Below are 25,543 nucleotides of genomic sequence, written 5' to 3' on the forward strand. Positions count from 1 at the left end.
GTAAATGGAGTGGTCAGAGAAAGGAAAAGACTCCTGAATGAGGAAAATTTGAATAAAGAGGCCTCAGTAGGAGAACAGGGCCTGGAAAAGCCAGGACTTCCCGCCACAGGCTAAAATCTTGCTCTCTCTTCTTGAAGACTAAACCTAAGTGGGGAATGTGCAGCAGGGATGGGACTGTGAATGCTTTACAGTGTGCCTCTCATTGCGTGGACTTTTGCTTTCGGCTGGTGGGAAACCTAGTGTTCTGTCCCGGTCCATGTCCCAGCTTATCCTCTCACAGGTGTCTTTGTTGGGGCCAGCGCCCTTGTGGCTCTTAAATGTTCAACCCATGCCTGCAGGGTGCTGCAATTTCTTGAGAAGGAAAGCAAGACATTTACCCAGCAGACAGAACATTGCCACCCTTCCAGTTTCTGCAAGGGGTATTCGGATGCAAATTGAGGTGCTGGAAGCCACCTGGGATGGAGAGAGATGCTGCAAGCTCACAATAGGCCAGTGATTCAAACCGGCTTTTCTCCTGGCCAGGTTTGGAGGCAGAAACAGCTAAGGAACCCAAGTAGTGGGTCAAAGTGTGCTGTTTAGGAGCAGGGCTCCCAAAGGCCATTACCCCTTTGCTCATCCCCACCTCTCTTATGTGTCCGGGGTTCTCCCAACTGTCTCCAACAGCCAGGGGGCATGGGAGTGCTGGGTGACCAGCCCTTATTTTGCAGGTGCCCTGACATCCAAAGATTTGGGAGTGGGGAGTAGGGAGGAACTGCCTCTTTTCTTCGGAGCCGGGGCAGCACCGGAGCACTCATTTCCGATCTCATTGTTTCTACCTCCAAACGTAGGCCTGGCACTTTGAAATGCCCACCCCGACAGCGCAGCATCTTCTTGCCGGTGAGACCATACTCACTGCGCTCCACAAGGCTGGAGACAAAGGGTGGGGTCCAAGTCAGGGTCCCAGGTTTTGGCACCAAATCTGTTGATGGGAGAGACCTGGTTCTTTTTGCTGACGCATGTAAAGAATTACAGATCAGCACATCTATTAGCGTGTAATCAGTTTATTAGTGACCCACCCCCACGGCAGAGAACAGGACTGGGTAGAGTAGGGATGAAAGGCAAAGTTTCAGGGCAAAGCAGGGAGACAAAAGAGCGGCTGAAGACCAGGGTGGCCAGCCCCCAGGCAGCCTGAGGCCCAGTGGTCAGAGGCCCAGTGGCCCGGGAGCCAAGAGCATCAAGAGCCCCCCAACCTCCCCAAGAGAGAGTGAGAGTCCTTTGTTCTGAGGACTTATATAGTTGGTGGGAGAGGAGAAAAAAAGTTACATATTGATTAACAGATAAATGTGGTGCCAGCTTTCCTGGGAAAATGTGACTACCCAAACTTAGGCGTGTGGGGGGGTCTGTTAGCTCGAATCCTTATCTTGCACCAGACTCCATTTGTTCATCTTACAGTAAAACAGATATGTGACAGGAGGCAGTTAATTAAAATTGGGGCACTTTCCAAAGTTATTTATGGGCTCTTTCTGTAAGCATCAGGGACTCCCTCGTAAAACAGATAGTGACCAGAGGTAGACAGTTAACCAAAGGTTTTTTATGGGCTTCTCCTTTGGGCACCGAGGACCCTCTCCCGAATTCCAGGCCCTGGGATGAAAGCACAGTTTCAAGGTTTTCTTTCCCAGATAATGGAAATGCTACATAGAATTTCAAGAACTTCCCTTCTTTCTTGCTAACAGAGTGTTTCTTGTGATGTTGGAACACCTGGCAATATTATCAGACCAGGCTCAGGACTGCTGAGTTAGCATGTGAGACAAGTCTCCTTCCTCCCCACCCCTCTTCCCTGACTTGGTTTAATTAATCTACCTAATTGGTAAAGGTGTTTCCTGGCAACCAGGATGCTAGACGCTGGCCAGTAACAATATTGCAGTCTCAGTTCTTCCTATGCTGTCTCCTGCCTCATCTGGACTCTGGATGTCATAAGAAAGCCTTAAGGAATTAGGATTTACTTTTATTGCGAATAAGAGCCCTTTGGAGAAATGACCTGGTACCTTTCTTTGTCATGTGGTTCATGGCAATCTTTTCAGGTAAGAAACAAAGATTGCTTTCCTGAAAGATGGCAAGGAAGGAATCTGAAGACATTTCGGGGGCCTCCAGAACTTGAGGAATTCACCCAAACCTATAGGCATTACAGGCAAAACAAATGGCAATTTCTGTGCCCTAAAGGGTTGACTAAATGTCAGTCTAAGGGTTCCTGTGAAAATTCCAGCTAAGCAGACTTGAAAGAGGTTATGTGATCAGTTACCATTCTTGTTGTGTTGAAATAATCAGGCCAAATTGAAACCAGACTTAATGCAGTCTCTTTGATAAAATGAGGGTGACTTAGGGAGTGTGGAAGAAAAGGGGCCACAGGTTAACCTGACAAGCTCAGGAGAGGCCTGTGACACAGCCTTACAAACTCAGAAACCTGAAGAAAGCCACAGAGGATGATCTAAAATGAAAACTTACTAACGAAAAATGACCCATGGCCGGTAGTCGTGTCCTTGGCGAATACTTCCCCCATGAAGGTCAACCTTTACCTTAACTAAGCCCTTCTAGTGTCTCTTTGCATCTTTTGCAACGTCAAGGGAACTTCTTTTTCCCAAACCCCTTGGGCATAAGCTGAAACTACAAAAACCCTCATTGTTATTGTTATCAGGTTAATTGTTGAGTGTTAACTGTCCCTTACCCTACCTGTGTAAAAGAAGTATGTGTCTATCATTTTACCTTTTATGCAATCCCAGAGGTGCCCCCCCACCCCTGCCCAACCCTGCTTTGCTTTCTCCCGCCTCCCCAATCTATCACCAGTAGATTTCATGTAACCCCCTTATGGCTCCTCTTCTGATTCTAATGTATAAAATAAGGAGCTAAACTGCCATTGTCCAGAGCGTTTCTCAATCCACTGAGATATTGCTTCCTGGCAATTCTCATGAGTTTGGCTCAAATAAACTCACCAAAAATTCTCTACAGGTTTGAATGTTTCTTATGCTGACAGGAGAGAAATTGTGTTTCAATGGAAATCACAATGTCCAATTGTCACCCACAAACTGAATTGAATCCTAATTTTTCTAGCTTTCTCCCAAGCTAATGTTTCATTTTTTTATTCATCCTTTGACTTAAAATTATTGAGAACTACTGATGCAGTGTCAGCCAAACAGAATTTACCTACTCTGCCTCTTCCTTTTTAGAATTTTAAAGCCAATATCTAGTCCTGGTTTTCCTGGCTATCTCCCTACCTAGGACAGCAGTGTTTTTCTTTATTGTTTAAAAATATTTTTAAATTTATTTTTAGGTAGAGGGGAAGGGAGGGAGATAGAGAGGGAGAGAAACATCAATGTGTGGGTGCCTCTCACATGCCTTCCACCAGGGGGTGGGGGGACCTGGCCCACAACCCAGGCATGTGCCCTGACTGGGAATTGAACTGGCGAACCTTTGGTTTGTGGGCCCGCACTCGATCCACTGAGCCATGCCAGCCAGGGCTGGACATTTCTTACGCTGATAATCTGCTTCATTTCGCACTAGACATAAAATGCAAAGTATTTTCCAGGGCCCTGCAAGGTGTCCCTGCTGCCCTCACTGACCTTGTCTCCTACATGCAATCTCTGATGCACGAGATATTACTGAGCACCTCCTGTGTGCTGGGCGCTGCTCCAGATGCTGGGCGGGCCGCTGTGAACCAAACAGCAAGGACTAGGACTCTGTCAGGTCTTCTTCCACAAGCCCATCCCCCTGGCAGGCCTTTGTACTGCCTGAAATTATCTCAGCGTATTGCTTTATTTGCATGTGGATAAGAGTTCCGGGAGGGAGCAGGCCCACCCCTCTGTTACTCAAGGCTGAATCCCCACGTCTAGAACAAAGGTTTGTTTGTAGTTAGACCTCAGTAACGAGCAGTTGAAAAATGGTAAATAACATTTATTTGATACTTGTTCTATATTCACCTGGCCCTGTTTTAAACTGTGTACTCACACGTATCCATACAATCCTGATATCGATCTCTATTCTACAAGAGTTAACAGAGGCACAGGAAGCAGGCTGGGAACTCAGGTAGTCTGGCCTCAGACAGGATCTTCCTACCCAGTATTCACACTGCTACGTAAGTGAATGATTCAACCAATCATTCCGACTGGCCTGAGTTTAAATCCCAGCTCTGTCGCTTGTTAGCTATGTGGCCCAGGACCAACCGATTTACCTTTCTGAACCTCAAATTCTTTATTGTTAAAGGTCAATTTCTCCTCCTAGTTGGTAGCGAAGATGTCAGATGCAAGAGGAAATTGGCTCAAAGACACCACGCAGGCACGCACAGGTGAACGTGCACCCGGATTGCAACGAGGAGGGAGGTGGGAGCTGGGGAGGGCCATGCTGGTCACCGCCAAGCTCGGGGTGTGGCCTTCTGGAGGCTGCCCAAGTCTCCGGCTTCCAGGTTCCTTCAGTTTGCCCACGCCCTACTTCGGGCCCAAGGACCTGTCTCCGCCCCCCCCCCCCCCCCCCCCCCCCGCGTCCGAACCTGGGTGACTGGAGAGAAAACCATTGGAACGAGTGTCCCCAACACCAGGCGGTGGCGAGGGTCTAGAAGAAAGAAATCGGGCGGCGGGGAGAGAATCCTTCCCGTAGGCAGGGCGAAGGGCTGTCTGCCCTGAGTCTCTCCACCTGATTTCGTTGGGAAGGGAGCTGCCCTGACTGTCCCAGCCAGGCGGAGCGCCTGGGAGCAGGGGAAGGACCAACCTGCCGCGATGGAGGCGACTGGCAGCTGGGCGCTGCTGCTGGTGCTGCTGCTGCTGCTGATTGTGCTGCCGCTGGCGCTGTCCCGGACCAGGACCGGAAGCCACCTGCCCCCTGGGCCCGCGCCGCTGCCGCTGCTGGGGAACCTCCTGCAGCTCCGGCCGGGGGAGCTGTACTCGGGGCTCTTGCGGGTAAGGAGCTGTGGGAACGCCCTTGCTAGAGACAGGGGTCCAGGTCCAGGAGAGAGATAGGAGACTGCAGGGAGAGAAACGGCAGTGCCGGGCAGAGAGGTCCTTGGGTATCCTAAGGAGGAGGCAAGCTCGGGGTCCCAGGGCAAAGGGGCTTTGGGTGTGCTTAGATGGGGCGGGAGCAGGGGTCTAGGACCGGGTCTGGAGTGGGGGACAGCTGGGGAGAGAGGATGGGGTGGGGGCAGGACTAGGAGGAGCAGAGACTTCTCCCCGGGAATCCTGGAGTGGGGTGAGAGCCGAGAAGCAGGATCCAGTGGCAGGGGTCCCAGGGCAGAAGAGCCCTCAGAATCCTGGGAAGGTGGGGAGGGCAGGGGAGGAAAGCTGAGAGAGATGGGAGTCGTCAAGCAGGAGAGAAGCTGGAGGTGTGGTGGTGATGGGCTTGTCCCGAGGGAGAGGTAGCTGGGGAGATACAGGTGAGCTTCCCACAGGACCTGCGAAGAATAAAAGGAAGCTGTCCCTAGAGGGGAGTGGAGGCAGAGACCGGAGGGTTCCAGGAATCTGTCTGCAGGGAATCTTGGAGTGGGGGGGTGGGGGGTGGGGGAGGAGTAGGTGGAGCTAGGCCCTTCTGCCCCAGCGAAGGGGAAGCAGCCCCAACTTTTGTGGGATGAGCAAGTGGGAAGAGACCAGAGGTTCCCCATTGGCAAGAGTCTGGGGCATTTCCAGGACATGGTGAGGGGGTGGGGGTCTTGGGGAGGGCTGGCAGGTGCTCTGCAGTCTGTGCTCCAGAATTTGAGGGTTTAGCAATGATTGGAAAGGGTGGCCAGTTTGGGGGTGGGGGAGTTGAAAAATTACGGGAGACCAAAGCTGTGGCTGCCCACTTTTATTGCCACCTGTCAGAATTGGAAGGGTAGGGGTGGGCTCTGGGTTGTCCTGAGGTCAGAAGTTTGGGCTGTGCAGGAGGTAAGAGGATGGGGACTAGAGAGTATTGGGGAGGGAGTCTGGGAACCTGGGGGTGCTTCCTGGTGGGTGGCTCATCCAGTGACAGGGGCCACAAAGGAGACATCCAGACTGGAAGAGGCATCACCCCCTTCTCCCTCCTGCCCCCAGCTGAGTAAGAAGTATGGACCAGTGTTCACCGTGCACCTGGGACCCAGGCGGCGTGTGGTGGTCCTGGTTGGGCACCAGGCTGTGCAGGAGGCCCTGGGAGGTCAGGCTGAGGAGTTCAGTGGGCGGGGGATGTTGGCGACGCTGGACCGGACCTTTGACGGCCATGGTAAGTGATGGGTGGAGCTGGAGGCTGCCACCCCTTCCCTCAGAGCCTGCTTCCACTTACTGGTATGTGACCTTCACGCTGGCTTCATGCCTCTGTTCCCTCATCCACAAAATGGGGTGATAACAGTGCCTGTACACTGGGTTGTAGTGAAGATCAAAGGAGGACTGGGCCTCGCACAAAGCGAGTGCTTAGTAGTCTAGTCACCAGGTGCAGTAATGTTACTGCTGGTCCAGCAGAAACCCCTAGGGCTGGGAGGAAGGGGTGAGCTGTCAAAGCACTGGGCATTAACTGATGTGGAAACACAAAATGTAGAAATGCACTATTGCCTGTGCTGAGACTGAAAGCCAGAGCCCCGCACAGCAGTGACTAAACAGCCCCATCTGGCTCCCCACAGTGCCTTGTCCAGTGGAGAGACAGACTTGTCACCAGACAGTGACAGTACAGAGAGGTCAGGAAAGGGGAAGTGGGGGGCGTCACTGGCAGAGGGCTCATGGCCAGGGTGGGGGAAGCCAGGAGTAGGAGGAGGTTCCTGACCCTACATGTTTGCTGGGGGATGTCCAGAAATCCTTCCTGAAAGGCGGGGTGTCTGAGCTGAGACTCACAGGGTGAGTGGGAAGGGTGTTCCAAGGAGAGACAGCAAGTACAAAAGCATGGAGGTGAAAAGAAGCATTCACTCATTCAACTGACAAGTTTTCATTATACCTGGCCCTGCACGGGGTGCTGGGGACACAGAGGTGACTGAGACAATTCTAAAATGAGAGATACAGCCTTGAGAGCAGGACACAGAACCTGTACAGGGTTGAGGGAGAATGGGAGGAATCTAGGAAGGCTTCTCAGAGGAGATGACATTTGAGTTGCAATGTGAAGGATGAATGAAATTAGTTCAGTGAGGAGAGGTGAGCATCCAGGCAGAGGGAACAGCACGGGCCTAGAGGTGCGGGATCCTGACACCTTTGAAGAAGTGAGAGAAGCCAGTGGGGTGGTAGTGGGATGACTAATAAAGCTGAAGAAGCTGGCAGAGCCTAGTCAAGCAGGGCCTGAGTCACACCAGAGTGTTTGGGCTTTGGGTTTTTGGGGTGAGCAGTAGATTTTAAGCAGGGAAAGGGCACAGAGTTAGAAGGATCCCCTGGGTTTCTGTGTGGAAGCCCAGGGAGGCGACGCAATTGGACCAGGGCTGGGATCTGGAGTTGGAAGTGGGGGTGGTTGGGAGAAGAATCCAGGTCGTGGAACAGGGTGTTGGGGATAGTGGGCTGAGAATAGGGAGGAGGAGAGCTGCTGAGGCCAGTTGGGGACACAGTAGAGGGGTATGTGGGCAGGGGACATTCAGTGGGAGGCATCCAGGAAACATTCTACGGGTGGGAATACTGAGTTCAGCAGGGAAGGGTCTGTCCAGAGCAAGTCTCAGAGAAAGGAGGAGAGCAGTGCAGCTCCATCCTCCTCCCTCGCTGTTCAACCTCCAAACAACATGGGCAAGGGATCCAAATAGTTCTCCATAAATGGTTGGATGCATGGATGGATGGATGGATGGATGGAGGGAGGGAGGGACCTGGTAGTACTTTCATAAATGTTGGGGTGGGTGCATAGCTAGGACCAAATAGTGCTCCATAAATGTTGAGATGATGGAAGGAAGGGAGAAAAAGGAAGGATTAACGTATAAGTAGGTAAAAAAGAAGAATGAAAAGATGAATGGAAGGAAGGACTTTTCCCTTACCCAGGTTAATCACAGAACAGAAGGAGCCTGCATAATCCCACTTACCAATACCTCAGGAGAATGTCACTCTCTGACCCAAGATTAGGTATTTATTAAGCACCTTCTGAGTCCTCATTGCTGGGCTAGGCAGATAAGACTCAGGACAGTCCCTGAAGAACTTCCTTAAGGCACCTTGCTGGGAGGAAGGGGGTGATCCTAGGGAATGAGGCGAGGAGCCAGTTTCTCCTTGAACTTCACGTTCTGTGCAGGGGTTTTCTTCTCCAATGGGGAGCGGTGGAGGCAGCTGAGGAAATTCACCACACTGGCTCTGCGGGATCTGGGCATGGGGAAGCAAAGAGGCGAAGAACTGATCCAGGCAGAGGCCCGGTGTCTGGTGGAGGCTTTCCAGGGAACAGAAGGTCAGCAGGGCACGGTCAGCCCAGGGTCCCTGGGATCTCTGTGGGTGTGGGAGGACCCTCCCACGATGCCTGCGCTGGGGGCCCTATTCACCTCCACCTCAAGCTCCTCCTTCACCTCCGTCTCTGTACTGCTGTCTCCCTGAGGGCTTCTGTCCCTGGTATTGTCACATCACTTTCTGCTTCTTTTTTCTCTCTCTACTGCTTTTCTCTCCTGTAAGTTTGTCTCTGTCTCTTTCCTTGTCTGTCTGTCTCCCTGTCTGTCTTTTTCTCTCTTCCTTGTCCATTTCTCTGTTTCTGTGTGTCTGTCTCTCTCTCTGGGCCTGTCTCTTTGTGGCTGCATCTGGCCCCCACGGAGTCAGTCCTCTCTGACTCCATCCCAACACTTCCTGCCCCATCTGCAACAGGACAGCCATTTGACCCCTCCCTGCTGCTGGCTCAGGCCACCTCCAATGTCGTTTGCTCCCTCACCTTGGGCCTTCGTTTCCCCTATGAGGATGAGGAGTTCAAGGCTGTGGTCCAAGCCGCTGGTGGCATCCTGCTGGGGATCAGCTCTCCATGGGGCCAGGTAAGCAGATGCGACCCCTCTCCAGCCACCTGCCCCAAAGGCTCCCTCCTACATCTTCCAAGTAACCCCCAGATCACCCCATCCACCTGCCCATTTGCCCTGGTGCAGGGCCAGGCCCCCATGGGAACAGCTGCCCTTCTCCCCACAGGCCTACGAGATGTTCTCCTGGATCCTGCAGCCCCTTCCAGGCCCCCACACCCAGCTCCTCCGCCATGTGGGCACCTTGGCCGCCTTCGCCATTGAGCAGGTGCAGCGGCACCGGGGGAGTCTGGACACCTCAGGCCCTGCATGCGATGTTGTGGATGCCTTTCTGCTGAAGATGGCAAAGGTAGGGGAAGGCTGGGGTTGAGGGGGGCTCCTGATGGGGCCGGTGGCCTGGCTGCCTGCCCGCCTGGTGTGGCTGGGAATCTGTCAGGCCATTCCTCTTCCTTTCTCTTTTTCTCCCTCTCTCTCTCTCCCCATATCTCCATGAATCTGTGTCTGCACACGAGTGTGCTTATCTCTTCTTTCTGGTGCATTGTTCTCTCTGCCTCTCCCCACCCTGACCTCCCCGGAGCCTGCATCTCTCGCATCTCTCCCCTCTCTCCTCGCTGTAACCTCAACCCCGTGCCCAGTGACCTGCCACAGGCAATGACACCACAGCTTCACCCCACCCCCTGCTCCCCCCACCCACACGGGATATTTCTGTGACTTACCATCATTTCCTTATGAAACCTAGCAATAGCAAATTATACTGATAAAGCCTGTTTTGGTAATTATAGAAGAACAATTTAGTATATGAGAAAATGAGCAATTAAGGTGACTCCTGTGGAAATAATGAGTTTTGGATTGTACGAACTTTGGAATTATGGGAGATATTCAGGGCCAAATCCTTTGAATAAACGCAGCCACTTTGTTCATGGCGAGAGAGGATTTTTTCTTACTGTTGTGGCCCCATGTCTTTCCTCTTTTATCTTTTTTAATAAAAAAATTAATTATAGTAAAATACACATAACATGAAACTCACCAACTTAACCATTTCTGAGTGTGCAGTTCAATAGTGTTAAGTGTGTTTACACTGCTGTGCAAGCAATCCTCGGTGCCCTCTCCAACTGGCAAAATGGAAATTCTATACTCTCAAAACAAGTCCCCACCCCCCCTCCCCTGGCCCCGGGCAAGCACCCTTCCACTTTCTGTCTTCATGAATTTGCCAATTCTAGCTACCTCATAAAGGGCAACCACACAGCAGTTGTCCTTTTTAACTAGTTTATTTCATGTAGCATAATGTCCTCGAGGTTCATCTATGTTGTAGCACGTGATGGATTTTCTTTCTTTCTAAGGCTGAATCATATTCCATCGTATGGGTAGCCCGTACTTTGTGCGCCCATTCATCCATCCACAGGCACTTGGGTTGCTTCCACCTTCAGCTTGCTGTGTCTAACACTCCTATGGATACGAGTGTACAAATATCTCTTTGAGAGCCTTCTTTCAGTTCTTTTGGACATAAGCCCAGAAATGGGATTGCTGGATATTATGGTAATTCTATTTTAACTTTTTGAGGAATTGCCACACTTTCCCAGAGCAGCTGCACCATTATGCGTCCTCATCAACAGTGGCGGTGGTTGCAATTTCCCCACATCCTCACCAACACTTGTCATTTTGTGTGTTTATGGTGGCCATTCTCTTTCATTTTAAAAAATACTTTAGCCAGAGAGAATAATATCAAGAGTCCACTTTCTGACTTTCCCAAACATTTATTTAAACTCCTTGACAAAGCTTGAACTTGCCAGGCCGCTCCCTGCATATAGTGTTCTCTGAGCCCCTCTGCCCGATTTCTCCCAGGAGGAACAAGATCCAAACACAGAATTCACTGACAAGAACTTGCTGATGACTGTCATTTACCTGCTGTTTGCCGGGACAGTGACGGTCAGCGCCACGGTCCACTACACCCTCCTGCTCCTGCTGAAATACCCTCAGGTCCAAGGTAGGAGCCTTTTCCACCGGCCAGGCCCTGGAAACAGAAGTGAGGGCTGGAGAGGAAGAATTTCAGGGGAATGGACTGTCTGAGCCAGAGGCTGGAGGTGACCATGAGCCTGGCATCTGCGGTGTCTGAGGAGCAAGAGGTGGGGGGACTGCTGGTTGCCATGTGAGGCATAGTGAGAAATGAGGCAGGAGATGTCTCAGGTCCTTGTCACCTCATCCTGAGCAATAGGGAGCCATGGAAGGATGTTAGGCAGGGGAGGGCAGGGTCAAATTAGCATTTTAGAAAAATTCTTTGGGCTGCCATGAAGTAGTAGATTATAAGGGGTGACAGGTTGCCCAAGGAGGGAAGGCCAGGTAGGGGCGTGGATGGGGGACGACAGGGCTGGGTCAAGCTGTGAGGAAAAAACAAGCAGCCAAGTAAGCAGGTGGTAGGGAATGATGGGGTGGGAGGCATCCAGGGACAGGCCCAGGGCTCTGGACAGGGGGCTGGGGAACCATGGGGCTCCCCTGAGATGGAGACTGAAGGAATGAGAGGCTGTTTCAGGAGAGACACTGCGGCCAGTTTGGGAGTCTTTGAGTGTGACGTGCCAGGAGCCATCTTTGAGGAGGCATCCAGGAAGGTCAGGATAGAGATAAAAACAAACTGGGCAGGAACTGAAGCTGAGAAGGTGTGGGACAGCGCAGGGCTGGTAATAAACCCCAAGGAACTCCAGCATCTCATGTCAGGCAAGTTAAGTACATCGAGCCAGTGGTGTGGGCTGACCTGGAATATGGGACTTGGGGTCTGGTGGCCTTGGTGGAATGGAGTCAGCTGTGGCCTCAGCTCTCTGGGCCTCAGTTTCCTCATTTGGGACATGCGGATAGTTACTAGTACCTATCTCACAGGATTGCTGAGGGAGTTAAGAGAGGAAAGGTGTAATGCCCAGCACACAGGATATGAGGCACCCGAGCTCAGCAAGGACTAGGGGGCTCTTCCTCTCTGCCAGCCTCACCCCTAACCACAGCTGCTCAAGAAAATGGGTCTTCCAAGCAGAGGTCCCCACCCCACCTCTGACTTGTAATCCTCCTCTTCTTGGGGACAGAGCGTGTGCGGGAGGAGCTGACAAGAGAGCTGGGGGCTGGCCGGGCGCCAGGCCTGGGTGACCGAGCTCGCCTCCCATACACTGATGCGGTTCTGCATGAGGCGCAGCGGCTGCTGGCACTGGTGCCCATGGGGATACCCCGCGCTCTCACGAAGACCACCTGCTTCCGAGGGTACACCCTGCCCCAGGTGGGTCCGAGGTATAGCCGTGCCCAGCAGTGTCTCTGCCTGGGCCTGCATCTGTTGCTATCTGTGTCTCTTAAGACTTCTTGCGGATCTTGATTTCTTTCCCTGCATCACCTGCCCTCTTCTTTCATCTCTCTCTCTCTCTCTCTACATTTCTCTTACTGTTTGATTCTGAGCCTCAGCTTCCCCATACGTCAGTTTGAGAACTGAGGGCTAGCAGAGGCCTTCACCCTCAACACCTGCTGCAAGCGCGCACAGTCCCTTCACTTCCTCCTTTCCTACACACACTTTCTCTTCCCGCCTCAGCACCCGACCCTTGATTGGAGAGCAACTCAGAGCCAGTACCACCAGGGGGCGGTGTCTCCCCAGAAACCCAGAGCACCTTCTCACAAACTGCTCCCTCCTTGAACTTCGTTGTAGCATAAAAGCAAACCCATGGTGGTTAGAATCCAGTCTTCCAGCTGGAACCTTTGGGAAATCACTTCCCACTCTGAGCTTCCATCTACCCCTCTTCTAAACTGGGGAAGATAATAGTATCAACCAGGATTGTAAGGGATGCACGAGGCAATGCTTGTAAAACACCAACTCAGCGCTCGGTACCAGGGGTGGGGGCCCAGGGCACAAGGCAGCAGCAGGGACACTTGTGAATGCAGTGATTGTGCGTGACAGCTGCTACTGATGGTAACAACAGTAATAACAGGCACCGATGGCTGAGGACCTGCTCTGTGCCCGTGTTTATCTTCAGAGCAATCCCATGCCCACTTTACAGATGAGAAAACTGAGGGCCTGACAGGTTAGGAGACTTACCATGTTCGCCCGGCCTAACCACTGCTATCTGCCCTTCTCTTACTTTAACGGCAACAACATGACCCTGACTTTCCTGGAGTCCTCCCAGCTCCCCAACTCAGAGCCTGTTAGCCAGAGTCCCTAGCAATGGAGGTCCCTCTCCCTCTCCGCACTCTCCACCTTCCTTCACCCTCAACCACAGTCCTGGGAACATGATGACTGATCTCAACTGAAGGGGCTGCTGCTCTCTCCCAACCTGGGCAGGGGCAGTCTTTGTGGATAGCCCTTGCCCGCCCACTCTTGCCTTCACCTCTGGATGACCTGAACAGCAAAAAGCTGGACTCTGGGCCACCAGGTGACTTAGGACAGCCACAGCTGAGTCACAGCATACCTCAAATTTTGAAAACAAAATGTAAAAAGTAACAACCTCTGCTATGTTAAATGTTGCCTTGGGAAAGTTTCTTAAGGTCGCTGAGCCTCAGTTTTCCCATCTTTAAAATGAGGACCATATTAGTAACCATTTCCTAGGCTTATTAAAATAATTTAGTGAGTTTACCATGTATTTGAGTAAGTGGAAGACGTGTACCTAGTACACATTATACACAAAATGCATAATAAACTGCTTGGCCCCTAAGTAGCCTGTACATGTTGATGCTATTACAGACCCTTGTGCACTGCCCTGGGGACCTGGGCGGTGAAGCATATTTATAGTTCTGTTACGATTTCCCCACAGGGCACTGAGGTCTTCCCCCTCCTGGGCTCTGTCCTGCATGACCCCAGCATTTTCGAGCAGCCTGAGGAGTTTAACCCAGGACGATTTCTGGATGCAGATGGAAGGTTCAAGAAGGGAGAGGCATTCCTGCCCTTCTCCTTAGGTAACTGCTGGGCCCGTCCCTGCCCACCTGCTGACCCACTGCTGGTGTGAGGAGGGCTGGCCCAGCCCTATAATCCTCTTCCCTCCAGGTAAGCGTGTCTGCCTCGGGGAGGGCCTGGCTCGAGCGGAGTTGTTCCTCCTTCTCACCGCCATCCTGCAGGCCTTCTCCCTGGAGAGCCCATGTCCGCCCAGTGCCCTGAGCCTCCGGCCATCTGTCAGTGGCCTTTTCAACATCCCTCCACCCTTCCAGCTGCAAGTTCGGCCCTACTAACCTCCGCCCCACCCCATCATGTAGACCAAATGAAGGAGGGGCATCAGGAGGTAGTGGCCCTGACCATGGGCATGGACAGGGCTGTGTCCACAGCCACAAGTCTACACCACAGGAAACCACATTCACACACCTGTAGTTGTTTTCTAGGGTCAGTCACACAGATGTTCAGCCTATTTGTCCACAGGGCCACACTCACTGGCCACACAGCTGTTGAGACACACAACCACACACCCATACACAGCCATGAGGCAACTCAGCCACACAAGCTCTCTACAGTCATAAATTTAGTCTGTCTGGAATCACACGCCCAGATAACCCAGCAACTTGCGCACAACATAACTCCCCTGGACTCACAACCCACGTGTGGGAGTTCAGCTGCCCCTGCAACAGCCATCATGTTCATGGGTCACACACCCTCTTCACTCTCAGACTTACCAGTGCCATTGTCTCTGGGAGCCTGGTGCAAAGAGCACGCACCTTCCTGGGTCACGTCACCTCACAGAGAGACTGTCCTGAGCCCTCCAGGGACCACACCACTGTCCAGGCACATGGCCATCACCAGCCATACTCCCCCAAGCACTGAACAACACAGCCAGCTCACACGGGACCTGGTCCTGACCCCTGAATATCTTCCCACTCAGAGTCCAAGCCCAGCCTCCTCCACACCTTCAGCCTTCAAGGACACCCCTCTCCAAGCACCCTGATGCCCAAATTCTTCCAAATATGGATACGCCCCCATTGTGCAGTTGTAAACACAGGCCTGGGAACCAAGTAAACTAGGACACACAAGGATTCTTAGACCAGAGGATCCCCGCCGTACACACTGCAGCCTGCACAACCACATCAAAAGTCTCCTCTGCCCCCTCAACACACACAGCAACCCACTGTCTCAATCTGACTTAGGGAAGAGGGCTAGACGACCAAGTAGGGGCTAGGTTCCAACTCCCCGTGTCAGGGAAGAGGACAGGTCCCTTGGCGTTATGGATCGAAGGTCCCTGTTTTGCAATAAAAGTTTGTTTCTGGCCTCTGGTCCAGGCCCATGGCTGTGCCTGATGTGTGTGTGTGACAGTGTCTGATATTGTGAGTAAGGAGTGGGGATGGGGGCCCACCCCTCCCTGGAGGCTGGGCGGGAGCTGAAAAACATGGCCCCCACCCACCCTAGCTGTTGACATCAGTACCAGATGTGGGGGGAGGGGCCTGTCCTGCACTCACTTCCGGTGGGGCTGGGAAGGGGAGGGGTGGCAGGGAGAAGGTAGCAGCCGAACTGCTGACCTGGAGGGGGGCCCTCGGCCAGGGAAAGCCAGAAAGTGAAGCCCGAACTCTCCCAATCCAAAAGCAGATGCTGAAACACAAATCCTAACCCCACTCCTGCCTCTCTCACCCTTTTTCTCCTGCCTTCTCTCAGAAAAGAAACCAGAAGCACCGTGTTTTTTGTTAATTATCTAGTAAGACAATTTTCAAACTCAAAAATAGACTAGTTCAGTCACCAGCCTCATTTAGTAACCCTTAACGTCCTGCTATTTTCATTTCATCGATTCCCCTTTCTCCTAGTTCTATTTCACCTATCACTCTTCTACAATTGTTCTAAAGCAAACCCCAGAAAATAACTGAATGTGCATTTCTGAGAGTAAAAAGCATCCCTCCCCCCATGTTTAAGGACAACTTTCAAACGTGCAGCAACATGAGGGAATTGTTTGGGAACCCCGTGTGCCAGTGGGTTCAGTTTGCTTTAGCACATTTCTGTCCACCTGTCCACCCAGCTCACTTCTCCAGGAGTTTCAAAGACACTTGCAGGCGTCAGTTTATCTGCCCCTGAATGCTTCAGCAATGCGTGCATCATTGAAGTTTTTTCTTTAATTTTCCATGATGTTATTGATAAGGGAACTCAGGAATTGATAATTTTATCTTTAATTATACTTAAGTGATTGATGCACCTGGGAAGCTGTTGTTTCAGGAACTGGAACATGTGACCTACATGACTCCAGGAAGCTGACGAGAAATTTGACCGTTGTGCCCCAGAGGGCCTGCCAGCAGTCGAGATGGTACATGAGCCACTGTGTCCCAGGGAGCGAATGTCCATGAAGATAAAGAACTGTTAAGCCCTGAATGTGCAGCTCAGTTGATTAGGTACCTTCTTGCAAAGTGAAAGGTCACCAGTTCCATTCCCAGTCAGGGCACATGCCTAGGTTGCAGGTTCAGTCCCCAGCTGGGGCGTGTGAAAACATTACAGCATGTGAAAGACTTAAAAATGTCAAAAAATAGCCCTGGCTGGTGTGCCTCAGTGGATTGATTGCCGGTCTGCGAACCAAGGGGTTGCCAGGTCGATTCCCAGTCTAGGGCACATGCCTGGGTTGCACAGGAGACAACCACACATTGATGTTTCCCTCCCTCTCTTTCTCCCTCCCTTTCCCACTGTCTAAAAATAAGTAAACAAAATATTTTTTTAATATTTCAAAAAATAAATGTGAAAAATTCTGGGACTTAAAAGTAAGAAAATACAATCTAAGTTCTTGGATTTACTATTACTATTTTTTTTCTTTTCATATACGTCAGCATTAGGGACACAAAAGGGGCCACATACTAAACCTGACGAGTTCAGGGGAGGCCCACATGACAGGCCTTGTACACTCAGATGGAAAGTAGCCACTTAGGATGGCCAGAACATAAAGATTCCTAACTAAAAGCGGGTCATGTTTATTTCACAGAGCTAGAACAAATGTTTCAAAAATTTATATGCAACCATAAAAGCCCTGTGTAGCAACAAAGATCCTGATAAAGAAGAACAAAGTTGGAGGAATCCTGCTGCCTAATATCAAACTATACTACAAGGCCACAGTAATCAAAACAGCCTGGTACTGGCATAAAAACAGACACATAGATCAATGGAACAGAATAGAGAGCCCAGAAATAAACCCGCACCATTGTAGTCAATTAATATTTGACAGAGCAAGCAAGCACATACAATGGGCTAAAGATAGTTTATTCAATAAACAGTGTTGGGAAAATTGGACAGATACGTGCAGAAAAATGAACCAGGCCACCTTCTTATGCCACACACAACAATAAATTCAAAATGGATCAAAGACTTAAATGTTAGACCGAAAACCATAAAAATCCTAGAAGAAAACTCAGGCAGCAAAATCTTGGACATTGCTCGTAGAAATTTTTTATCAAATATATCTCCCCAGGCCAGGGAAACAAAAGAAAAAATAAACAAATGGGACTTCATCAAATTAAAACGTTTTTGCACAGCAAAGGAAATCAACAAAATAAAAACAACCCACAGAATGTGAGAACATATTCACCAATACATCAGTAAGGGGCTACTATCCAAAATTTACAAAGCACTTTACAAAACTCAACACCAAAAAAACCCAAATAACTCATTTAAAAAATAGGCAGAGGACCTGAATAGACGCTTCTCCAAAGAGGACACACAGATGGCCAATAGACATATGAAAAGATGCTCATCGTCACTAATCATCAGAGAAATGTAAATAAAAACCATGATGAGATATCACCTCATACCTGTTAGAATGGTTAGAATTAATAAGTCAAAAAACAAGAGCTAGCGAGGATGTGGAGAAAGGGGAACCCTTATACTCTGTTGGTGGGAATGCAGACTGGTGCAGCCACTGTGGAAAGCAGTAGGGAGGTACCTCAAAAAATTAAAAATGGATCTGTCTTTTGACCCAGCTATCCCACTTCTGGGAATATATCCGAAGGACCCAAAACACTAACTCAAAAGAACATAAGCACCCCTCTGTTCACTGCAGCATTATTTACAATCACCAAGATATGGAAGCAGCCCAAGTGTCCATCAATAGCTGAGTGGATAAACAACTATGGGACATTTACACAATGGAATTCTACTCGGCCATAAAAAAGAAGAAAATTTTACCCTTTGTAACAGTATGTATGGGCCTGGGGAACATTAGGCTAAGTGAAATAAGCCAGTCAGAGAGAGACAAATACCATATGACCTCACTCATATGTGGAATCCAACAAACAAACTGAACTAACAAGCAAAACTGAGACAGATTCATAGACAGCAGATGACAGCTAGTGGGGGTGAGGGAAGGGGGTGGAGGGACTGAGCAAAAAGGAAAAAGGACTCATGGACATGGACAACAGTGTGGTGATTGCTGGGGGGAGGCAGGTATAAGGGGACTAAATGATAATGGAGAAAATATGATAAAGATTATATACTTTTTAAAAAACCCAGGTCATGGGAGGTCACTGCCAGCCCATAGTCTTATTGACAAAGGTCAGTCTTTACCATAAGTGAGCCTATCTATTCTTTTTTTGCATCTGAGATAACATACCTTTGAAATATCATGTGATCAGCTTTGCCAGACCCTCAGGGCACATTGGAGGCACCAGAGCAGAAACCACAGAGTCCCTTGTTGTTATCTTGTTCTCCCACATACCATCTCTATGCGCTGTAATGTTAACTATCCTGAGAAAGAAGTGTGTGTCCCACCCAGGCCCAGAAATTCCCCCCACCCCAACCTGCCATCCTCGATTTGCTTTCTCCCACCCCCTAAATCTACCACCAATGGACTTCCTGTATCCCTCCCTACATCTCCTCCTCCTCTGATTCTAAGGTATAAAATAAGCTGCAAAACTGCCATTCTCTGGAGCTTTTCTCAATCTGTTGAGATTTTGTTCCCTGGCAATTTCCGTCAGTTGGCTCAAATAAACTCATAAAAATTCTCTCTCTACAGGTTTGGACGTTTCTTATGTCAACAGTGTGATGTGAAAAGGAATGACTGATGTTTAAGGTTTTCTTCTTCTAAATTAAGACAACAATTTTCCTTCCTTTGCACTTAAAATTCACACTCAGAGAAACATGGGATCAGCAATACCAGCAAACTCATTTCTCTAAGGAAGGGTGGGCCTTGCACCGCGTCAATGTGAAAGGCGACATGTGTTAGGATAATTTCAATCACAAGCAAAAGAAAATATAAACTCAAATGGATTAAACAATAAAGAATAATTGGGCCCCAAATTAAAGTATTAGAATTAGTGTCATCTTCAGTTTTTGTGTGTGTGATAAAATATGCATACCAATATGTATCATTTTAACCCTAAGAGTTCAGTTCAGTGGCACCAAATACATTCACGATGTATCTATACCCCAAATTTTCATCACCCACAACAGAAGACTCTTAGCTTTTTAAAACAATAACTCCCCTTTTGAAATATGCTTTTTAGAAGGTCACAGCCCCAATGCCCATTTTCACGCCTACCACAAGGAGCCATTCTGCAGGGTCAGGGGTCATGTGGCCCTGACAGTCTCGTAGGTGTGATCTACAATGGGTTTGTTCAGACAAGGACCCCAAGCCTCACCACACAGTGCCTCCGTTCAAACCATTTTAGGTCCTTTTTTTTTTAAGATGTTATTTATTTATATTTAGAGAGAGGAGAAGGGAGGGAGAAAGAGAAACATCGATGTGCAAGAGACACGCCCATCAGTTGCCTCTCGCAGGCCCGCAGCTGGGGAGCTGGCCTGAAACCCATGCATGTGTCCTGATTGGGAATCAAAGCAGCGACATTTCGGTTCACAGGCTGGCGCTCCATCCTCTGAGCCACACACCAGCCAGAGCATCTTAGGTCTTTTAAATCTTCAACCATTCCCTAACCTTTTGTGCGCCTTATTTCTTGAAGGAACTGGGTCCTTTGCCCTGTACAACTTTTCACATCTTGGATTTGGCCAACGGCAGCTTTGTGGTGCCACTCGAGATATCCTTCCACGCCCAGGGATTCCTTATAAACTGGGAATTAGGTCAGATTCAGACTCATTCCGGCAACAGCTCCTCACTTGGAGGTGCTGGCCCCTCTTGGAGCATCACTGCACAATAAACAATGGTCCCACACAGGGCGTCCAGGTCCTGATCTCTCTGCTAGAAAGTTTCCAGTCAACCTTTCATTTACTCACCCTTTAAAATCAAATCACATCACGTCTTGTCCTGCTCAGAGCCACCCAGTGGGGAAGCCTGGTGTTCTGTTGGTAGGGATATAAATGGGTACAGCCACTATAAAAAAACAGTGTGGAATTCTTCAAAAAAATTAAATATAGAATTACAATATGACCCAGCAATTTTACTTTTGGATATCTACGTAGAGGAAAAGAAATCAGTATCTCAAAGAGATGTCTGCAGCCCCTGTTCATGGCAGCTGTATTTACGATAGCCAGGACATGGAAGCAACATAAGTGTCCTCAGCAGCTGCATGGATAAAGAAGAGGCGACACGCGGTTGACCCTTGAACAAGCACGAGGTTTTCAGTGCGCCAACCTCCGCCCATGCAGGTGAAAATCCTCCTACAACTATTGACTCCCCGAAAGCGTAACTGCTAATAGCCTACAGTTGATCAGAAACCTTACCGATAACATGAACACTCGGTTAACATGTATTTTGTATGTTATACATATTCAATACTGTATTCTTAAAATAAATGTTATTTATGTTAAGATAAAATGTTACGAAGGAAATCATGAGGAAAAGAAAGTACCTTTACAGTATTTATTGAAAAAAAAAATCAGCCTGTAAGTGAGCCCACATGGTTCAAACTGTGTTGTTTGAGAGTCAACTGTCTGTATGCATTTTTTGCTTCAAAAATTTTTTTCCTATTTTTCTCCTCTAAGACATAGGTGTGTCTTATGATCCATCTCATAGTCCAAAAAAATACGGTATAAAATGGAATGTTATTCAACCATAAAAAGGGAAATCCTGCCCTGGCTGGTGTGGCTCAGTGGATTGAGTGCCGGCCTGAGAACCAAAGAGTTACAGGTTCAATTCCCAGTCAGGGCACATTCCTCAGTTGTGGGCCAGGTCCCCAGTGGGGTGTGCATGGGAGGCAACCACACACTGATGTTTCTCTCCCTTTCTTTCTCCTTCCCTTCCCTTTTCTTTAAAAATAAATAAATAAAATATTTAAAAAAAAAAAAAAAGAAATCCTGCCACTTGTGACAACATGGATGGAACTGGAGAGCATTATGCTAAGTGAAATAAGTCAGCTAGAGAAAGCCAAATACCATATGATCTCACTTATATGCGGAATCTAAAAAGGAGACAGATGTAATGTACAGCATTGTGGCTGAAAGTTGCTAGGAGAGTAGATAACAAGCAACAAAAATTTTGTAATTATGTACAGTGATGTATGTTACCTGCACGTATTGTGGTAATCATTTATCAATATATACAAGCATTGAATTGCTATGTTATCACCTAAAATTAATATAATGTTATATGTCAATTATATTTCCATAATTAATTAATTAGTTAATTAATTTAAAAGAAGCAGGAAGCAGAATGGCTGTTGCCAGGGGCAGATGTCGGTCAAGGGTATACACTTTCAGGTATAAAATGAGGAAGTACTGGGGATCCGATGTACAACCTGGTGATTACAGGTACGATAATAAAACCATATTGCATACTTAAATTTTACTAACAGTAGATCTTAAATGCTCTCACCCCCAAAAAACGGGAACTGTGTGAGGTGATGGATGTGCAAACTAACTTGATTGTGGTAATCATTTCACAATAGATATGTGTATTAAATCCTCGTGTTGTACACCTTAAATTTTTTAAAGGGTTTTTTAAATTTAATTAATTAATTTCTTTTTTTAGAGAGGGGAAGGGAGGGAAGAAAGAGGGAAACATCAATGTGTGGTTGCCTCTCGTGTGCCCCCTACTGGGGACCTAGCCAGCAACTCAGGCATGTGCCCTGACTGGGAATCAAACTGATGACCCTTTGATTCACAGGCCAGTGCTCAATCCACTGAGCCACACCAGCCAGAGCCAAAGTTATACCATTTTATTTGTCAATTATATCTCAATAACTCCAGGGGTGGGAAGAGAAACAGTCCCCCAGCAGGTCATGTCATAATCAAAATAGCCAAAGTTCTCACCGGGCCAAGGTCCTCCCTGACCTTACCTTCTCTCTGACCCCCATTCATTCCAGCCACATGGGTCTAACCTTGCCCTGTTGGCTCCCTCTGCCTGGAAAGACCTTCCTTCCACGACTCACTAGCTAAGTCACCTCAGATCTTGATCATAACCTCAGGGAGGCCTTCCCTGGCCGCCCTCTCTAAAATGGCACTCCCACCCTTTGCTCTCCCCTCCCCCGCTTTCCTCAGTGCCCGTGTTGCATCCTGGAAAGTGCTTATCTGGCGGTGGTCTTTCTTCCCCTTGAGATAGGAGCCCCATGGGGGCGGAGACTTGTCTTGCTCACTGTGGAATCCCCAACCCCTGGCACAGGGAACATTTCTATCTACCTGTCCATCTCATTTTTTAAACGCATTAGAAAGTAAATTGCAAGCACATCGTGAGTGCTCAGCAAATAGTATTTGAGTGAAGAAACACAGATCACGCTGGCCATGCTCAGGGCCAGGTCCATGAGCCCCCCTAACACACTCAGACAAGGGGGTAGACCTTTACACATATTTGCACCACCACCCCCAATGCCACAATAATGAATTGGCTGCTTACGGCAGGCCTGTTATAAGGTAGTGGGAAGGCAATGGTGACCAAGATAGACAAGTTCCTGACCTCCCAGAGCCCAGGGAGAAGAGACAGAGGTGAGACACACACTCACACCAGTGAATACACAGCTGTCCCCCCTTATCCACAGCGGATACGTTCCAAGACCCTCCAACAGTGCCCAAAACTGTCAGTAGTACTGAATCCTATATATACTGTGCTTTTCCCTCTACATACAGGGGGGACACGCCCAAAATCCCAGAATGTATTTATAAAAAATTGTGTGTTTATTCTTACATGTTTAAACTTCAGTCCCCTTCAAAGTACTCTCCATTTGATGCAATGCACCTATCAAGACAGTTTTTCCACTGCCCAAAACTGCGTTTGAACTCATTGATTTTGATGCCTTTTGGCACCCCTGCTGTTTTTGTTTCACCTCTTCCACATCTGCAAAACATTTCCCTATGAGGATTTTTTTCATCCAGGGAACAAAAAAAGTCACTTGGGAAGAGATCAGGTGAATAAGGGGGGGTGAGGCTTGAGGGTCGTGCCATTTTGGGTCCAAAACTGCTGAACGTTCAGTGCAATGTGGGCAGGTGCGCTTGTAATTCACCTATTGTGAAATGGGCAAATGAGTTGATAGAGTCTTCAAAAAAAATTCACTGAAGCCAAACGCAGCCTCTCACAACAACACCAGCTGGTGCATTGGCACAGATGTGTTCCTAGAACACTCACCCAGTGGGGGAAGCCTGTACTACAAGGGGCCCACCCTCCAAAAGATAATTTTGGGTTTTTATGGGTGCCCCCTCATCTATACCTATGATAAAGTTTATAAATCAGGCACAGCAAGAGACTAATAACAATTAATAGTGAAATAGAGCAATTATTACATATACTGTAATAAAAGTTATGTGAATATTCCATCTCTCTCCGATCTCTCCCTCTCTGTCTTCCTTTTTCTCAATAACGGAGCTGATAACCCATGGCTATTAAGTGACTAATGGGTGGGGAGTACACACGGGCATGGATACACTAGACAAAGGGATGATTCATGGCCCAGTGACCGCACAAGATTTCATCACTCTACCCAGAAGAGCGTGCAATTTAAAACTTATTAATTGTTTATCTCTGGAATTTTTCATTTAATATTTTTGGGCCACAAGTGACCATGGGTAACGGAAACACAGAAAGTGAAATCACAGATAAGGGAGGACTACTGTGTCATGACAAACCACGAATGCTGCTAAAGAAGATGAGAATGTTGGGAGTAACTAACAGGACCTAGATTAGACCAGGAAAGGCCAGGCCATGATGCCACAGAGAGGGGACGTCGAGACTGGGCTGAGGCATGTGCAACAGGTGGGGGCAAAGGGCAGCAGGATTGCTAGCCCTTTGTTCTTCGGTGAACAAATACGGACCACGCTGGCCATGCTCAGAGCCAGGTCCATGAGCCCTGGATACGTAGGCCTCCCTAACACATTTAAACAAAGGGGTAGACCTTTACACATATTTGCACCCCCCCAAATGCCACAATAATTAATTGGCTGCTTGAAGCAGGCCTTTTATAAGGTAGTGGGAAGGCAATGGTGACCAAGATAGACGAGTCCCTGCCCTCCCAGAGCCCAGGGAGAAGAAACGGAGGTGAGACATACAGTCACACCAGTGAATACACAGCTGTTCCCCCTTATCCACAGGCTTGCTAGAGAGGGAAAGAAGCCTGGGGACAGGGAGGGGAGGGCTAAGTGGACATGAGGGGACATGAGGCAAGCTGTCTGTCTGGGGTTTTATCTTGAAAGGTTTGGGGCAAAGGAGGGAAAGGGTGATTTGGGATTGAGAAACATTCATCTTGATGTGAGCAGGTTAAAGGAAGGGTGGGTGGAGGCTGGAAGATGGGGGAGGAGACCAGAGCGGGCTCCCAGGGCAGAGAACAGGGCAGGACCAGGGCGAGGTTGTGGCGGGGAGGCAGGTCAGGAGGAAGAGAGGTTTGTGAAGCTGAGTCCTCCACAGGACTAGGTAACTTACTGTTGGGTGAGGGATCCCAGAGGACCCTGAGGGTCAGGTTTGGGTGGCAGGATGGACGCCATCACTGAAATGGGACACAAATGAGACAGCTCAGGGAAGCTGCTGGTGAAGAGTCCCCCAGTGCCAGGCTAGAAAGCTAGGAGCTCACCTCGAGGGCGATGAAGAGCTAAGGTCAAGCCCTGGCTGGTGTGGCTCAATGGACTGAGTGCCAGCCTGCAAACCAAAGAGTCACCGGTTCAATTCCTGGTCAGGGCACATGGCTGGGTTTTGGGCCAGTCCCCAGTTGGGGGCGCATGAGAGGCAAGTGATTGGATTGGTGTATCTCCTGCACATCAATATTTCTCTCCCTCCCTTCCCCTCATTCTTTAGATAGATAAATGAATGAATGAATGAATAAAACAAATAATTAATTTTTAAAAAAGAGTTAAGGTCAAGCAGGGGAGGGACAGGGTCAGATGTGAATTTCAGAGACATCCTTCCGGATGGAACATGGTTTGGAGGGAGCAGGAGTGGAGGCATGCAGGCCAGGGAGGAGGGCAGGGCGGGAACGGATGGGGCTGGACTCTGGGACAGGAGAAGGGCAGGTGGGAGAGACACGAGGAGGCTGAAAGGACAGGACTTTGTGAGGAGCTGTAGGGACAACAAGGCACAAACAGAATGATCAAAAGCAGAGAGATGGGTGCCCAGCTCCCCGCCCCCCGCACAGACACGCAGGCTTATAGAGACCCCCATGTGCGGAACACGCAGGGGCATGGAAACGGACGCGCAGCAGAACCAGCACACAGGGAGGTACCAGGCCCGCGAGGACCGCGTACGCAGCCCCACCGGAGGGAGACTGTTATGCAAGTGCACAGAGAAGCAAACAGATGGCATGCAAACAATCGAGGGCACCTGGTCAGCTGTCATCACCACGTGCTAAGAACGGCATGTGCACTGACCAGGGCATCTTCCCTCTGGCCTAAGCAGGTTCGATTCTTACTCCCATCTTACAGATGGACAAACTGAGGCC

General features: G+C 49.2%; 1 protein-coding gene and 1 long non-coding RNA gene across 2 annotated transcripts; one reads left to right on the forward strand and one right to left on the reverse strand.

The window, feature by feature from the left end:
• The first annotated feature begins 4,514 nt into the window (after nucleotides 1-4,514).
• CYP2S1 (cytochrome P450 family 2 subfamily S member 1) lies at nucleotides 4,515-15,079 on the forward strand. The gene is made up of 9 exons (XM_024577705.2): nucleotides 4,515-4,922; nucleotides 6,027-6,192; nucleotides 8,152-8,301; nucleotides 8,706-8,866; nucleotides 9,015-9,194; nucleotides 10,688-10,829; nucleotides 11,911-12,098; nucleotides 13,615-13,756; nucleotides 13,845-15,079. Exons 1-9 carry the CDS (start codon nucleotides 4,743-4,745, stop codon nucleotides 14,024-14,026), a joined length of 1,491 nt encoding a protein of 496 aa, XP_024433473.1. The 5' UTR covers nucleotides 4,515-4,742; the 3' UTR covers nucleotides 14,027-15,079.
• Nucleotides 10,739-24,750, reverse strand: LOC123478417 (uncharacterized). The gene is made up of 3 exons (XR_006653619.3): nucleotides 24,683-24,750; nucleotides 24,535-24,598; nucleotides 10,739-10,856 (listed from the first exon to the last, which is right to left on the reverse strand). It is a non-coding gene; the product is annotated as an uncharacterized lncRNA (long non-coding RNA).
• Between the last annotated feature and the right edge of the window lie 793 nt (nucleotides 24,751-25,543).

This window comes from Desmodus rotundus, chromosome 12 (genome assembly GCF_022682495.2).
Source record: "Desmodus rotundus isolate HL8 chromosome 12, HLdesRot8A.1, whole genome shotgun sequence".
NCBI classification, from domain to species: Eukaryota; Metazoa; Chordata; class Mammalia; order Chiroptera; family Phyllostomidae; genus Desmodus; species Desmodus rotundus.

What these genes read in the sequence shown, in the direction of transcription:
- CYP2S1 (XM_024577705.2), top strand. Translation starts at nt 4,743, where the DNA reads ATGGAGGCGACTGGCAGCTGGGCGCTGCTGCTGGTGCTGCTGCTGCTG. An exon ending in CCGGACCTTTGACGGCCATG is followed by an intron (nt 6,193 to 8,151) that starts GTAAGTGATGGG and finishes CGTTCTGTGCAG; the next exon opens with GGGTTTTCTTCTCCAATGGG. An exon ending in GGCTTTCCAGGGAACAGAAG is followed by an intron (nt 8,302 to 8,705) that starts GTCAGCAGGGCA and finishes CATCTGCAACAG; the next exon opens with GACAGCCATTTGACCCCTCC.